At 45.0% G+C, this 17,594-nt stretch overlaps 1 protein-coding gene across 1 annotated transcript in view; it reads right to left on the bottom strand.

The window, feature by feature from the left end:
- The window catches only part of c1qbp (complement component 1, q subcomponent binding protein), a 35,716-nt gene extending 27,820 nt beyond the window's left edge, over positions 1-7,896 (bottom strand). The window contains exons 1-2 of the mRNA XM_069885020.1: positions 7,615-7,896; positions 4,949-5,099 (exon numbers count right to left, since the gene is read on the bottom strand). Coding sequence (XP_069741121.1) covers positions 4,949-5,099; positions 7,615-7,858 — 395 coding nt within the window. The 5' untranslated portion in view covers positions 7,859-7,896. The remainder of the gene's footprint in view (positions 1-4,948; positions 5,100-7,614) is intronic.
- Between the last annotated feature and the right edge of the window lie 9,698 nt (positions 7,897-17,594).

Below are 17,594 nucleotides of genomic sequence, written 5' to 3'. Positions count from 1 at the left end.
TGTGGTCATTGAAGATGGTAAAAGTCCTCCCCTCCGAGAAATAGTGGAAATGCCAAACCGCCAGGTACATACCCAGTAACTCATGGTCAAGCTGCCTGAACTCTGGGTTCACGGCCATGACAGTATGGCCAAGGAACTGCATGGACGCTTTCCCAAACTGGCACTTGGCTGGGTTGATGGTAAGGCATTAGTCAGCCAGCCTTGTATTGCGCCCGATCCCTGCTGGCAACGAGGATGTCATCTAAGTAAATGAAGGTGAAATCCAGGTTCCTGCCCATTGAGTCCATGAGGCACTGGAAGGTCTGAGCGGCGTTCTTAAGCCCGAACGGCAGGCGAAGGAATTCGAACAAGCTGAAGGGGGTGATGATGGCCGGCTTGGATATGTCCTATGGGTGCACCGGGATTTGGTGATACCTGCGCACCAGGTCAACCTTGGAGAAAACCCTCGCACCATGCAGGTTGGCCGTAAAGTCTTGGATGTGAGGGATGGGGTAACGGTCAGGAACTGTCACCTCATTGAGCCGTTGATAGTCTCCGCAAGGGCGCCAGAGGCTTTCGGGACCAAGTGGAGTGGCGAGGCTCACGGCCTGTCAGACCGCCGAATGATCCCCAGCTCCAACAGATGTGAAAACTCCTCCTTCGTCACCTAGAGCTTGTCAGGAGGGAGCTGGCATGAACTGGTGGGCCCTGGATGGGGATATGGTTGAACACCCCATGCCGTGGAGAGGCAGCAGAGAACTGTGGCTTGAGGAGCGTCAGAAACTTGTCCAGGATTTGCTGGTACTCATCTCTGGGCACACTGATCGTGGCCATCTGCGGCTGCTCTGTGCAGGAGGCATTGAGGCGAATAGACTGGAAGGTACAGGCGTCTACCAGGCGCCTAACCCTAATGTCCACCAGAAACCTGTGGGCAAGGAGGAAGTTGGCACCCAGGATGGCGGTTGGTAGGGATGAAATGGTGAACGTCCATGAGAACTTTCGACGGCCGATCTGGAAGTAGACCGTCTTGTCTCCATACTTCCGGATCTCTGTTGCGTTGGCCGCACAGAGGGGAGGTCCTCGAGGTCAGTTCCTGAACTCTATGGCCGTGGCCAGGATGACACTGATCTGGGCCCAAGTGCCGACGACAAACCGCCGGCCACTGACTGAGTCCCGCAGGTAGAGGAGGCTGTGTCCTTGACCAACCCCCGCAGCCATCAACAGCGGCCGGCCTGCTCATTTCCCTGGAATGAGCATGGTTGACGACACTTCCGAGCCTTGGCTCCCCCAGTGCTGGTGGTAGAAGCAGAGGCCTGGAGCAGATGCCGTGGCCCTAGTTATGCTCTTGGTAGCCCCTGCAGGGGCCAGATGCTCTACTGCAGTGCTAGGGGCAGGCTTGGCATGGTTCTGCCCATGCCTCGTGACCTGCTGGACTGCCGAGCCCTCCGGGAATCACTCGAGCCATAGCGACATTCTGAGCGACATTCTGGGGTCGGTAAAGCTCTCTTGGGCCAGTAACAACCGGATTTCCTCGGCCAGATAGTCGAGGAATGCGCTCGAAGAGTGGGCAGTTGGTGTGATCACCCATGAGCGTGAGCATCTCGTCCATCAGGGACCTGTCCCCCAGGGTGTTGAGGTGCAGCATCCGAGCGGCACTTGGAGCCTAGATAGTCCAAGGGATCTGGTGAGCACTCGCTTGATGGTCTCGTATTTGACTTCGGCAGCTGGGTGCTGAACAAGATGCAGCACGCATTTGGCGGTGGCCTGGTCCAGGGTGGCGACCACATGGTAGAATTTGGTAGTGTCGGATTAAATCTGGCAGAGGTGAAACTGAGACTCGCATGGCCGAACCAAGTCTCCAGCTCCTGAACCCAGAATTCAGGCAGCTTGACAGCTATAGCACTGATCCCAGGTTCGCTCATGACGTTTGAACCAGTTGGGGTCAGCTACACTTCTACTGAAAGAACACACAACCAGATGGGCTGAGCTCAGTGAGCAGATCTGATTTATTGCAGGCTGCACTTATACTCCCAGCCCATACCTGGCTGAGAACCGGGCGTCACGTGGTCCCCCAGCGTGGGCTTCTGAGACGTGTGCTGAGAAGAAGGGGAAAACCCCCGACGGCACCATTTTGGCCGGCTGCCCCGCCGCGTGGATTACAAGCAGGGCCGGTTCACCTGCCTAGTGGTGTGCTGCCACAACTTAAACCAATACGTTATAGCAAACTTAAATATGTAAATCTCATGTTTTAAATCAATTCTAAATATTAAATTGCAAAATATCCAATATTATCCTAATTAATCATATCCATGAAGATTTCCCATCTCTTCCATCATCTAATTTAAAATTCCATGTTGAATCAATTCTCTAAAATAAAATAAAACATCCTGCTTCTCCTTCTCAACGAGTGGGAGAGGGTTGGTGTTCTCCCTGTTTCTGGTGCCCTGTTACAGTCCACTGCTCTCTCCCCCCCTACCCCCCACTGAGTCTGCAACCACATATGGTGGCACCGGTGGCACCAACTTGCGCGTTTGCAGGATTTTAAACTCCTTTGGGTCCTTTAATATGCTATTAAAAGGTCTGTATAGTAGGCAGTCGCTAGGACCCCAAGCAGAGCTCGTCTCCACTCTCCCAGGTCCACAACAGCAGCATTGCTGCCATTACAGCAGTCTGGCAGAACCACTTTTTTTAAAATTAGCATTAATTATGCTGCACAGAGTAGTGCAACCCACCATTCTCTCAATAATAAGATTACCGAGAGTTTATTTTCACAGAGCAAAAACAGTCAAATTACAGCAAAGGAAAATGGGTAATTGAGGGATATCTTCAACAGGTGATTCAGTTTTGTTCAACATCTCACTCTGGCAGGGTATGGTACTCATCAGCTTTAGACAGGTTATGATTGTTTTAACCAAAATTCTGAAAATGGAAAACCTCCAAAAACCAAACATTTTTTTCCATGGATGTCATCTGCACAACAAAGCTCACGTTTGGCTCCAAATATGACTCGACGCCACCCACACTCAACCTATGCTTGAATATCTCGTGTTGGTCCATGTCAGTAATTAGTGGAATCCTTACTTTATGGTTGCCAATGGAAAAAAGTCCAGTGCCTCTAATTCTAATCAGATGCCTGATTCGTTGTAGCCCCCCACAGTGCTCCTACCAATCAGGCATGCCTCAGCTGATCACAGATTTCGAAGACAAAGTGTCAAAAATAACAATAAGCATGAGGAAAGTATTGATGAGGAAGTGGGTATTGTGAACACAGGTAAAAAATGCCCATAAGTATGGTTAAAGTGTGTGATCAGTTCATTGGCAGCATGGAACAATGTGCATTTATCTGTCAGCATGAGATGATGATAGTTTATTCAATTAAAGAGAGACTGCTTAGACAGAAACCTCAATGAAATAGATGACACTGGAAAAAGTCTTTAAAAAATACTCCAACCTGAGGAGGATGGTCTTAGTTTGGTCCAGTCTATGTTTGAAGCTTTACGGTGTTTTACTTAAAAATAAAAAGTAACTTTATGGTCCATCTTTATCTCACTTCATTTACCCCCCCTGCCCCCCCCCCATCCAGAGACCCTCATAGTTGGAGTGTCTTTGTTTTGCGTGAATCTGAAATCCGCGCAATTACTTAACACACCACTGTTACTCTTATTCTATTATCCAAAAATTTCCAAAAAGTCCCAAGAGTTTTGGATAATACCTGTGCCCAAGAAGAGTAGCAACCCACCTAAATGATTAGCGACCCTCAGAACCACAGTGCTGAAGTGTTTGAGAGGATGGTGTTGAAGCATAGCAACTCCTGTCTGAGCAGCGACATTGATCCATTCCAATTTGCCTATCGTAGCAACAGGGCTATGGCACATGATCTCACTTACATAAAGCCTTGGGACACTTGGACAGCAAAGATCCATACACCATCATCAAAAGTGATCAGCAAACTGGGACCTGGGACTCGACACCCCACTGTGTAATTGGATCCTGGATTTCCTCACCTCCACACCAGTGAGGATTGGCAAGAACTTCTCCAAAATCTCCATTAGTACTGGAGCATCACTGAACTGTGTTCTTAGTCCCACTTTACACCTTCGATTGTGGGGCTCAGTACAACAACAGCAGAATCTACAAATTTACTGACAATACCAGTAGTGAGTTGTATAAAGGAAGAGATGAGTCAGCATACAGGAGGGAGATTGAAAACTTAGCTGAATAGTGTACATACCACAACCTCACATTCAATATCACCAAAACCATGGAACAGACTGTGGAAAACCAGAGGTGCATGGTCCAATGTTCATTGGTTTTTTTTGGGGGGAGTGGGGAGAGTGAGCATATTTAAATTTCCAGTAGTTACCATCTCAGAGGACCTCTCCTGGACCCAACACACAAATGTCATTATGAAGAAATATCGTCAGTGCCCCTAGTTCCTTGGGTTTATATGGCATAGAAAACCTTGGAAAACATCTACAGATATGCAGTGGAAAGTGTGGTGACCAGCTGCATCTCAGCTTCAAATGGGGACACCAATACCTCTGAGTGGAAAGCCCTGCAAATGACCCCAGTACATCACAGACCCTTCCCACCATTCAAAAAAATCTACACGGAAAGCTGCCATCAGAATCCACACCACCCAGGACACACTCTGATCTCACCACAGCTATCAGGAGAGAGGTACATGTATCACAAAACTCATACCCCTCCGCCATCAGATTCCTAAACAGCAGACACAATCAGGGACTCATTTAAGGATTATTACTTTGCACACTATTTATTACTGAATATTTATCTTCTGCATTGCAATTTGTTTGGACCTTCTTTGTAAGCATCTTTTACTTTGCACCACTGATATATAGAAATTCTGCCTGGTCTGCAGGGAAAATGAATCTCAGGGTTGAATGTGATGTCATGTATGAACAAGCTCAAGGAAATCAATAGTAAATGAGTCAGTGGGGAATTTTACCTTTCATCTTCTACTTTTCGTACCAGTTTAGCTTCTGTTCCATTCAAACTGATCTCCCAGCCTCCAGACACCTTTGGCAGTGTTGTGCTCTTTTGAATTTTCTTTTCCTCTTTGATCTCATCTATAAGGAATTCTGCAAATACTTTATCACCTATAGAACAAATCAAATTGAACTTGAAGTTTATTATTATCTAATGGTACAAATACAATCTGACGAAACAATGTCTCTGCAGACCATGGTACGCACACAAAAACATGATACAGTCTAGAATTATCACCATCAAAATAAATGTGAATCTTTAAAATTATTTACTCTGCCTAGTATAGATTAATGTCTACATGTGCTTTGCTGCTCTTTCACAAAGAATGCAGGAGAATCATAACATCTCAAGTGTGGGGCCTCAAGATGTGTGTTAGCAGAGCCCATCTCAGCCTGCTAGGAATTCACCCTGCTAGAAGTTCCCTTATACCTGTAGGATTTTTCAGTATCCTTTTATCTTCCTGACAAGTTGAGGACACAAGGACCAAAAAATAAAACAAATCAGTTACACTTAAATTTTTATGAAAAAGTAAAAAACCATAATCATAGGATTCGTCAGGACCCCATCGTCGGTCTCTGGGTCTTTAAATTTTCGTGACTCAATCTGATTTAAGAAGGATTTTGCAACCCCCCACAAGGAGAGGGTAGGCAGGAACAGACAGAGCGACGAAGCACAAAGAACCGTACTGTATCTTCACCCCTATAACACAGGTACTGTTGCTAAGTTTTAATGAAGGTGCCGTATTTCCTCCTTAAGTTATAGGTAATTTTCTCCAGGGGAATACAGCACTGCATTTCCACATTCCAGCATGCAATACCTAGATGAGAGTCCAACTTCAAGTAACTGCTATGCATTCCTGGCCACCGTCAAAGCAATCAACACAAATTGGATTAGAAATTTGGACAGATTCATCTTATGTCCATGATGTTTCCCAACAGGAACAATTCTGGGTCCTGAGGAAACTTTACCTATGATTTCATTCTATGTATTTATTTTTAAACAGGACTTGGCCAAGTTCTACCCAAAAGGGCATGACCAGGTTGAGTGCACAAAAGTTCCCATCTCTATGCCACACCCAAAACATTGATCTGAAATTTCTGGTTTAGCCTTGTTCAAATTCTCCAGTGTATAGTACAACTGGTGCAGAAAATTATACTGCACCAGCCGATATCAAATATTAATAATTGAGCTCACACTGTCATGACACAGGTCTGACCAGCACTGTTCATCAATTGTTACAGCCAAGTCTGACTCTCACCTTTGCCTAGATTTATGAAGACCCAGCTTCGGGGTTTCTGCTTGGAGTAAGAAATACATTGCCAGAATAAACTTGCGTGTTCCCCTTTCAAATCAGGGACTCCATACAACTGCACAATGGTAGGTCCATAGCTGGACCCAATTTGTCCCTTTTAAAAAAAACCTAACAGAAGATAACAAAAGGTCCTGTTTGACAAATCATTTATTTTTAAGTTGTTCAAATGACAAACTGCCCCAGCTCTTGACAATCCTCAATGCACCTGATCCCTTTCTTCTTGCACTCAATGCTAACAAAACCAAGGAAATGACTGTGACTTTAAGGAGGAACACTAACAATCTGCACATCTCAGTGTCACCATTGGCGCTTCAGTTTCTTTTGACCTCCGTGGTGGGTTAACTGGCTTCTGTTAGCAATGGCAAGCATAAATGGGTGGTTGGAGAATAAATAAGCACATGGGAGTGAATAATTAAGCTAGAAATCAAGAGAATGGACTTGATAGGTCAAAATGCCTCTTCCACTAGATCCTAATTCAACAGGATTAGGAAAGTGAGAACGGGAATCAGAATGGTCACTCCTGCAATATCTAGAACTGGAACTGCATCAGTGAGAAAAAGAGTGTGGATACTCTCTCACTAAACGATTCAATAAGACTTCTAGATGGAATAGAGAAGCCGACCCAGAGCTGTCCGCACCCCCCCCCCCCACCCCCACTCAGCGCCGACGACCATTCCGCCCCCTCCTTCAGCGCCGACGACCATTCCGCCCCCTCCTTCAGCGCCGACGACCATTCCGCCCCCTCCTTCAGCGCCGACGACCATTCCGCCCCCTCCTTCAGCGCCGACGACCATTCCGCCCCCTCCTTCAGCGCCGACGACCATTCCGCCCCCTCCTTCAGCGCCGACGACCATTCCGCCCCCTCCTTCAGCGCCGACGACCATTCCGCCCCCTCCTTCAGCGCCGACGACCATTCCGCCCCCTCCTTCAGCGCCGACGACCATTCCGCCCCCTCCTTCAGCGCCGACCATTCCGCCCCCTCCTTCAGCGCCGACGACCATTCCGCCCCCTCCTTCAGCGCCGACGACCATTCCGCCCCCTCCTTCAGCGCCGGGGACCATTCCACCCCCTCCTTCAGCGCCGGGGACCATTCCACCCCCTCCTTCAGCGCCGGGGACCATTCCACCCCCTCCTTCAGCGCCGGGGACCATTCCACCCCCTCCTTCAGCGCCGGGGACCATTCCACCCCCTCCTTCAGCGCCGGGGACCATTCCACCCCCTCCTTCAGCGCCGGGGACCATTCCACCACCCCCCCCCCCCGACGCACCTCACGCGGAGGAAGGACGCGGCCCCGGGGCACGGCCTGCCTTTACCTTCTGTGTGCAGCGCCCCGCAGCCGCACGACGCGCCGATGAGGGGCCGGCCGGAGACCTGAGCCCCGGGCCGGCGGCCAGAGCTGCACAGCAACCAGATAGAGCGGGCGAGGCCGCGGGCACCAGGAATGATGCTGCTGCTGCCGCCGCAGGCCTGCCGCTGGAGGAAGGCTACGGCCGGCGGAAGGGTGCGATCCCCGAGCCGGGAGGCCGTGCACAAAATGCGGCTAAAAACCCTCAGCATGGCGAAACGACCTCCACGCGCAGACGTAACCGGAACTAAAACTCGCCTCGGCCCTGCAAGCCAATCAGTGGCATGGAGGTTCACCGTGGCCAAAACAACCAATGGAGAGGTAGAGCCGTCACGCACTGATGAATACCGGCGTCTGATTGGTCCCACAGCAAAAGCGCGCCAAAGTCACCAGCATCTCATGAGTTGCTTTCAGATGGCCACAATACTCCATTGTAAATCCGCAGATTATACTCCTGTGTGGCCATCTGAAACTGGAAAAGCCGGCTAGGAGGTATAATATCGAGTCTCAGTCTGCGACTGTGTGAGCGTCATCACCCGGCATCTGCAGCTATCGAAAGAGGAAGCAGGATTGCGATTTGACGCGCTCAGTGACAAATTCCCTTTGTCGGTCAACCACCATCAGTTAGGGAGGGCAACTCTGACCACAGAACCCCCAGATGGCCCTGGTTCAGCGGCCGTCGCCCAGCCCCACTCCTCCCGCGGGCACCGCACGTGTGCCGTTCGACATTGTGCATCGCGGACAGGACACGGGGCGCGTAGGTTTCCCGAGCAGTGCCGGACTCCAGGAGAACTGGCAGTGTGATGAGAACTGATGGCCGCGACACATCTCCAAGCCGCGATCGACGGGCGACAGCGGATCACTGCGATTTAATGGACCTTCCCGTCTTAAAGTTACAACACTCATCGTGTCCCTAAGCCTTTTTTTTAATCAGCACACCCTTTGACAGCTCCGCTTCGGGGCTTGTTCCCCCGGTCAGGTTAACTTCCTCATTTGTCTCAGATTGAATTCACTTCGTGAACCAGACTTTAACATGGGCTAGGAACGGCACCGAGTAACTCACTAACTATGGTCCTCCCAGTTACAGCCCAACGAATGAATCTCAAGGGACTGGGAATTAAAGGGACAATGTCTATTTGATAGTAATATGATTTAATTATTGCATTAACCCAACAGTTGTTTACACGGATACTTAAATCCAAACGCTACGGTTACGCAGAGAGAAGGGACTCGAATCCTCCAGCCACTCCACTCAATATGAAACCAACTCACATACATTAGAATAGATAAGGCCGTTCCACAAATAGATGCGTCGGAGTACCACTGACATTCAGTCCTCATTCAGGACATTGCTCCATATTAACAAATATGAATGCATTTGTACGTGATCGAACTTGGAAGTGATTTTGATGGGGGAGGTGAGTATCAATGTGGATTTTAAAATTTGCTGTTTTTGGTAGTTCCTACTTAACAATCTGCACTCGTCCAACGCTCAGGATGCCTCTCCGCTCCGTTACTCTGGCTGCGTCATACCGAGGTGGAGGATGGAACCAGGCGACTTGGGGCGGATTTTTCGTCCATTCAATGCAGAACTCATGCAAACACATCCAAGACGAACTGGTCCTCGCCAGGGGTGAGGCGGATTGCGATGGATCGCTCTCTCCGGCAAAGAAATATGCGCTCACAATACAAGAAATTAGATGCTTTATGTATCCCCCCCCCCCCCCCACCCCCGTCCTTCCCCTACATAATCTTGAACCTGCAAAGCGGGCGCTGGCTTTCGTCTTTCAACATGCTTCAGAGTCACCAAGGAAACGTGAGCGGTGTCGGCATTATCTCAACACTGACATGTTCAGAGTCATGACACAAATAAAAACAGAGCAACGGAGAAAGTTGATATAATTTGGCAGGAATACATTTTTTTGGAGAGGGAGACTTAAAATGATCTGTGCTAGAATTCGGAAGGAAGCACATCGACACACTGCTCTATCGTGAGGGCAGCGTGGGCGGGACTAGCAACCGTCCCGAGTAGAAGGCTTTCGCTGCTAGGCGGCTCGCAGACAGCTGGTACGTTTAGGTGTCAGAAAGCTGTCCAATCCGTGGCCACCTAAAAGTGCCAGCTGAACTCTAGCCACGCCTGCAGGAGCCTAATTTTCTGAACACCTAAAAGTGCCTATGGATGTGAACACCAAGTGGAACAGGAGCACAGAAATTCTGGGGGACCTCAGCAGACCTCGCATCTGCTTTCCTTCCAACCCTGGCAGATTTCTACAGAGGTGTGGTGGAACTGACCGGCTGAATCATGGTCTGGGATGGGAACACCAAAACCCCTGAGGGTAAAGCCCTCCAAAAGGTAGTGGACACAGCCCAGGACATCCAGGCAAACCCCTCCCCACCATCGAGATCATCTACAGGGAACACTGTAATCAACCATCTACATGTAGGGTGACCATTTCCAAGTTTCCAGAAAGGAGGACATGCAGGGTCAGCATCAGAAAACACTCTCTGGGGGTTGGGAGGGGGGTGCAGGTGCCTTACCTGCCATGTACCTCCGTGCACTGCCATCACACGTCCCTGTCCCACCAATGGAAGTGGCACTAATGATGCTAGTGGCCCCAGTACACCAATCCATCACACACGTGCCAACCAGCATTCGCACATGGGCGCAAGAAGAAACATGGATCCGCACAGCCTACGGACCCCAGGACGCCACATTTAATATAGTAAGTGCCCCCTTTCTACCACTACACCCCCAAATGGAGTACAAATCCATGAGGTGGTGCTGGATGGACAAAAGCCTATTGTCCGGCCTAAAACCAGACGTCTGGCCACCCTATCACACCACCCAGGAGACATTCTGTTCTCGCTGCTACCAGGGCTGAATTAAGGCCAACAGTTCAACCGTAGTTCCCCCTCGACACTTCCATTGTGTAACTGACAAGACATTAAAACTCAATAAGTGCTGAATGTGAAATAATAGATTAAAAATTCAGTTTATTACAGGCCAGACCCCACAACTATATTAAATATAACCTATATATATATTTTTTTCATTTATTGTTGGGGGGGGGCCTTTTGGTGGGGCCCTAGTTCAGCTGCACCATGGTCAACCAGCACTGGAAAGAACTCTGTGGTTTCCTTTCCCTTGGTGCCCTAAGCACATGCTTGCTTTGCTTAATGGTTAATCCAGGCCTTGATGCTACCATCAGAAAGGAGGTACAGGAGCCTGAAGATGAACACTCTGCTGCACAAGGAGAGTTTCCTCCCCTCCACATCAGATTTCTGAATAGATAATGAATCACAAAACACTACCTCACTTTCTCTTACTTTTGCACAAGTTTATTTATTTTAAATGTAATTTTATAGCAATAGTTGTACTGTGATGTTGCCTCAAAATAACAAATTTTTAACATGTTAATGACAATAATTCTGATTCTGAGCTGAGGAGAATTTTTATGCTGAGTTCAAGTTTATTATCAACAGACTACATGTACAACCGGACAAAAGAGCATCTCTCCAGACCATGATGCACACAACCAAACACAGTGCGCATAATAATCACAATTTTAAACAAAGATATAGAACCATAGAATATCACAGCACAGAAACAGGCCACTTTGGCTCTTGTAGTCTGTGCCAACCCATTTTTTTTTTGCCTAGTCCCACTGGCCTGCACCCAGTCCATAGCCCTCCAGACTTCTCCCATCCATGTACCCGTCCAAATTCATCTGAAACCGTAAAATTGATCCCACATTCACCACTTCAGCTGGCAGCTCATTCCACACTCCCACCACTCTCTATGTGAAAAAGTTCGCCCTCATTTTCCCTCTAAACTTTTCCCCTTTCACCCTTAACCCATGTCCACTTACCCTCAATGGAAAAAGCCTACCTACATTTACTCTGTGTGGAAAATCACTGTTATGCTATGATTGGCTGCTGCCGGCTGGACACGACTCCCAAGACCAATCCTACACATAGCCCTTTGCCTGCTCCCCATTTCAGTCTGCCTTGATCAGTCAATGAGGTTAACAGCTGTTCCAGTCTATAGTTAATAAAAGTCTATCAGTTTCACAACTTCAGTCTTTTGTGATTTTTTTGAATATTTTATTTGATTTTTTAACAGACATGAAGTAATTTCAACAATGAATACAATCTTTTTCAACATTCATGGAACGTACGGAGTCTGTGTTTTGTTTTCCACCCCGCCCCTAAACACATAACCAGACAGATTAAACATAATACAAATACAAATAAATAGAAGTGGGGTTCAGAGTCCTCACCAAAGACCTAAAAAAATGAACAACCTAATTAACTAAATAACCCAAGTATGAAATTACAAAAGGCTATGTTCCGTTAACTCCAGTCCTTTCCCTACTAGGACAAATTTTTATAATATGCATATTTCATGGGGAGAGGGAGCTAGTCAATCTACATGCCCATGTATGGCTGCCACATTTTAACAAATATGTTGTAACGGCGTTCTGGTGACAATACAACTCCTAGAAGGCATCAAACTGGCCATGTGATGTTAGTGCATGATGTTGGGTTCGTGATTCGGGCTTTTAAAAGGTGGTGAATCCATTTGATTCATTCTAAAAATGCCTTGCGTGGTTATTTTGTCATTTCCAGTGGACGCAATTGGTGACCCCGATGGGTCCAAAAATGTATTTTTGGACAAACATGGACTCTGGAGCTATGAAGCTTCCACCTTTCTGGGCAGCTGAGCCTGAACTGTGGTTCCAACAGGCTGAAGCACAATTTCACCTTCACAAGGTCAAATTGGACATCACTGGTTATTCCATCTTGTCAGTGCCCTGGACCAGGCCGTCACTAAGAGGATCAGCGACTTCCTACAGGATTCACCACATACAACCAGGTATGACGCTTTAAAAGCACTTATTATATGTATATGCTATGTCCCATAGGGAAAGGGCAGCCAAACTACCACATCTCAGAACTAACAGATGAAAATCTGTTCCTGACAACTGGTGAAAGGTTTAATATGTTATCAAGTAGCTCTTCTTAGGGCAAGTGCCAGATGATATTAGGCTCTTGTTATTCAAGTGTTCATCTGAAGACCCAAGGGCTGTAGTGGGCTGTAGTACTATGGCTGGCTTAAAAGCACAGCAAGGAAAGACAAGTCTGCACAACCAACCCCTCCAATATTGACCCCGTGTCACACTCTAGTGTTCTTAGCACATCACTCCCTACAAACATACAATGCCCCAAAACCATCTTGGTGTTATTACCACGTGTTGGGGAGTAAATGCTCATAAGTGCCTTCCACCCTGCTCATTTGCAGGAAATTCCCAGGCAAACCGTCAGTAAGGGCTGCAGCAGTTGGCAAAAAACCTGCAAGCCTACTGTATGTAAGCGACCAGTTGGCCCAGCAAAAATTTCTGGTGGACACGGGTTCAGAAGTTGGTGAATTTCCATCCTCCGGTTTTGACACATGCCATCCTACTCTGGACCTGCAACTACGAGCAGTTAACAGTTCCAACATTCCGACCTTTGGCACCAGGAAGATGAATGTCAAGTTCAAGAATCATCTCTACACTTGGCCATTTATTATAGCAGCAGTATCCAGACCTTTGGTTGGTGCAGATTTTCTTCGGGCTCATTCAGTCCTCATCGATTTGGAATGGCATTGGCTAATAGATGGAACTACTTTTCAGACTATTCCTCTGGCAGATTCCCCTGCTCTGCACCTCCAAACATTAAGTAAATCAGTAGATGAATTCTCCAAGCTGTTGGAAGATTTCCCTGAGATTACTACTCTACAATTTTCTGCCTCCACTGCAAAGCATGATGTTACTCACCGCATTTGTACTAAGGGACCCCTATCCATGCTAAAGCATGTCGCTTACCACCAGAGGAGATGCGCTTAGCTAAAGAAGAGTTTGCCAAGATGGAGGAACTAGGCATAATTCATAGGTCCGACAGTCCCTGGGCATCTTCATTACATATGGTCCCAAAACACAATTGAGGTTGGCAACCTTGTGGAGATTACAGGTGGCTTAATGATGCCACCATCCTGGATCATTAGCCGATACCTCATAGACAGGATTTTTCGGCAAATTTGCATGGAGCAAAGATCTTCTCCAAAATAGGCGGTGCGTGGCTATTACCAAGTACTGGTAGAACCAGAGAACATTCCAAAAACAGCAATAATAACCCCATTTGGGTTATTTGAATTTTTACAAATGCCATTTGGATTAAAGAATGCCGCTCAATCATTTCAACGGGTGATGGATGCTTTCAGACGTGGTATGACCAATGTCTTCATTTACCTCAATGACATTTTAGTAGCTAGTGTGACCAAGGAAGTACATTTGGAAAGTCTTCGTACACTTTTTATTCATCTTCAAGAATTTGGATTGACTGCTGGTGGTCACGTGATGGAGTAGTGGCTGGTTAGGGAAAACCAGACCTCCACAGAGAAAGTTGGAAAAAAAAGGCAGTAAAACAAAGCTGAGAAGTAAAATATAAAAATATTGCAAGATAAACAGCATAAGAAGAACCTAAAGATAGCTCCAAAGAAAGAAAAGAAGAGGTGAAGAAATCACCAGAGAAAAAATGACTCCTCACGCATGCATGGTACTCATGCATGGTATGCATACTAATGGATGCCAACAGCAAGATGCTGACTCTATAATGGGAGAAGCCATGGAGAAAGCAAGATCAATACAGAGCCAAGAAATGGAGCAAGAGAAAGAAGACCAAGAAGAAGATAAAGGCATTCAAGAAAAAATACAAGGTGTAAAATAAAGATGGTAGATAAGGAATATTTTGACAGTCAAATAAAGATTTTAATGGAAACAATAATGGCTGAGTTCAGAACTATTAATAAAACTATGCAAGAGACAGATATAAAAATGCAAAGAATGGAAAAGGCTCTGGCAGAAATTAGAAAGTTAAGTGATGAAGTGGAAGACAGAGTGATAGGCATGGAAATGGAGGTGAATAAGTTACGAGAAAAATTGGAAGATAGAGATAAGGAGATTAAGAAGGCACATGACCTATTGGCCCAGAAAATTGACATTTTAGCAGATGTAATAATATAAAAATAGTGGGCCTGAAAGAAGGTAAAGAAGGGGCAGATATAAAAGGATTTATAAAAAGATGGATCCCACATATCTTGGGAGTAGAAGAACTCCAAGAAGAAATAGAAATTAAAAGAACCCACAGAGCATTGACACCAAAGCCGCAGCCCAACAGAAACTGTGCTCCATACTAATAAAACTACTACAAAAGAGAAAATATTGGAACTGGCTATTAGAAAAGTGAAAGAAAACAAGGAACCATTGGAGTACAGTAGATTTTTTAAAACCCAGATATGAAGTTTGAACTTTTAAAGAAGTGCAAGGAGTTTAATTTTACAAAAAGTGTACCATGGAAAAAAGGTTACAACTTTGTGTTACGGCATCCAGCAGTGTTGAAGATATTCATCCCTGGTGGACTGTTTTCACATCCAGAAGACGCTCATTGCGTTGCCGATCAATTGCCAAATAAACAACAAGAAGAGGAGTGAAGAAAATAATAAAAGGATAAAATAATAAAATAAAATAATAAAAGATAACATATATAAATAAGTTTGAATGTTAATACTTCGATTACAGACATTTAAGCAAAAAAGGAAAATAAAGTTTTGTTATATTTTTAAGAACAATATATAGTGATATCTCTGGAGGAGGGCTGGGGAGGGGGAGGATCTGTTGACATTTGGGGTATTTACTGCAACTCATGAAGAAAAGGGAGTTGTGGTTGTATTGCGAGGTGGTAAGGACAACTCATTAAAGAGGGATTTAATGTTGTTTTATTTAATATTATTCTTTAATCTTTTTATAGTTTTTGTTATTTTCCTACTAATTGTGTTGCCACATATAGTAAAGAGTAAGGACAATCTAAAGAGTGTGCCACGAGCCCAAAGGATGCCAAAACCCAATAGACATTCACCAAGACAAGTGGTTTTTAAAACAAATGTTTGTAATTATTTTTAAACATGAAAACAGAATCAAACTTTAATTTATCTCTATACTTAACTAACCCAAATTAACCCCTTTCTAATTCTAAGCATATGTGTATGATGTGTGTGTAAATTTAAGAAAAGTTCTTTGGTTCACAGTTCAATCTCACTTCTCCTTCTTCCAAGTTCTCTGGTTGCAGGCAATTCTTACTCTGTGCACAGAATTTAACATGTATAAATTTCACCAGGTTTTGGTGCTCGAAAGGTAAATGTTTACCGCTCAGAAAGATTTTTGTATGGTTTGCAGAGAGAGAATTGTTGTTCCAGGATTTCCACAACTGAGGTACCACCATTAGTCACCTCAATATCTTGCTGATGAAACTTGCCCCATCAGGGTTTTCCAGATGGTAACCTCTTTCTTCAGGCTACTATAGAGTTCCTTTCTGTTCCACTTATTCCAAGAGAAACATCAGACAGATAGCACTTCCAGCCATCCACTGCTCTGGAACTTTTTGTTTTCAACCAGCTTTTCCTGGCTTGCACTGTTCAGCTCCTTTCAGTGTCAGACCCACAAGCTGAGAGAGCTTGTGAACTAATCTTCTCTCTCTTTCTCTCTCTCTCTCTCTCTCTCTCTCTCTCTCTCTCTCTCCAACTGCCAACTGCCAGAAACCCCATGTGACTCTCACTTGCAAAAACCCCCACCTTATTCAGCAAACCACAAGAGTTCGCCCCCTTGGTCAAGCTGTTGTCTTAGATAAACAAAACTCAAGAGTGACCTTGCTGTGAGCACTTTGCAGGTACTTGCAACCAGTTTGTCTTCTCCAAAACAATGGCTATTCATTTCATGATGTAATTTCAATTAGCACCCACTTGTGAAATGTGCATAAAAGTCTCCAAAGATCCTGCAGTTACTGAATATGAATTCTTCAGACTTTCAAATAAGATCTGTTTTAAAATGTGTGTATATATGTAACCCACTAATCTTACAAAATTCTTCTAATATTTATCCATTACAAGTGATTTTAGAAGATGGGCTAAAGTTTTATAGAAATATAAGTTTGGGCCCTTTTTGATTGGTTGGGCGAAAGCATTATATAAAAATCCTGTAGCTAGGGTGATGACAAATGGTCAAACCTCTTCTTTTTTTTAATTATCAATTTCTACTCATCAAGGTTGCCCTTTGTTGCCAGCTCTATTTGCGTTGGTCGTCAAACCTTTAGCTCAGGCTATTAGACAGAATGAGAATATTAGATGTATAAAGTTAGCAGATGAGGAATATAAGATCAATTTATTTGCAGATGATGTTTTGATATATTTAACCAATCCAGAACAATCTTTAACTTACTTGCAAGAATGTTTAGAACAATATGGTAAATTATCAGTGAATTGGAATAAAAGTGAAATACTACCAATTTCTGAAGGAAATTACTAAACTTTTTTGGACTGATTTAGGGATAATGATTGATGTTAAGATTCAATCATTGAATAACTTAAATTATGTACCATTAATGAGAAAGATTAAAGCTGATTTGATTAAATGAAAGGATTTACCTTTGTCTTTAATAGGTTGAGTAAATTGTATTAAGATGAATATTTTTCCATGATTTCAATATAATTTTCAATCGATTCCCTGTTCCCTTTCAAAATCTTTGTTTCAAGACTTAAATAAAGCAGTTCAAGAATTTTTATGGAAGGGAAAATTAGCAAGAATAGCGATGCACAAATTGACTTGGAAGTATGCTTAGGGAGGTTTGCAATTACCCCATTTCCAAAATTATTATGAGGCAGCTCAGTTAAGATGTTATGTGTCCCCCTAGTTGGGCCAAGGTAGAATTTGCTGGTATACTTGGACCTTGTCCACATCAATTTGTATTTAAATGGAATCCTGTTTTATTACAAAGATATGATGTACTAGTCCTGAAGCACTTATTAGGGATTTGGAATAAAAAGAATTTATTAATAGATTCAAAGGACAAAATATC

Source organism: Narcine bancroftii, chromosome 6 (genome assembly GCF_036971445.1).
Source record: "Narcine bancroftii isolate sNarBan1 chromosome 6, sNarBan1.hap1, whole genome shotgun sequence".
NCBI classification, from domain to species: Eukaryota; Metazoa; Chordata; class Chondrichthyes; order Torpediniformes; family Narcinidae; genus Narcine; species Narcine bancroftii.
The sequence above is the reverse complement of the archived record's forward strand: the minus strand, read 5'-3'. Positions and strand labels throughout refer to the sequence as shown.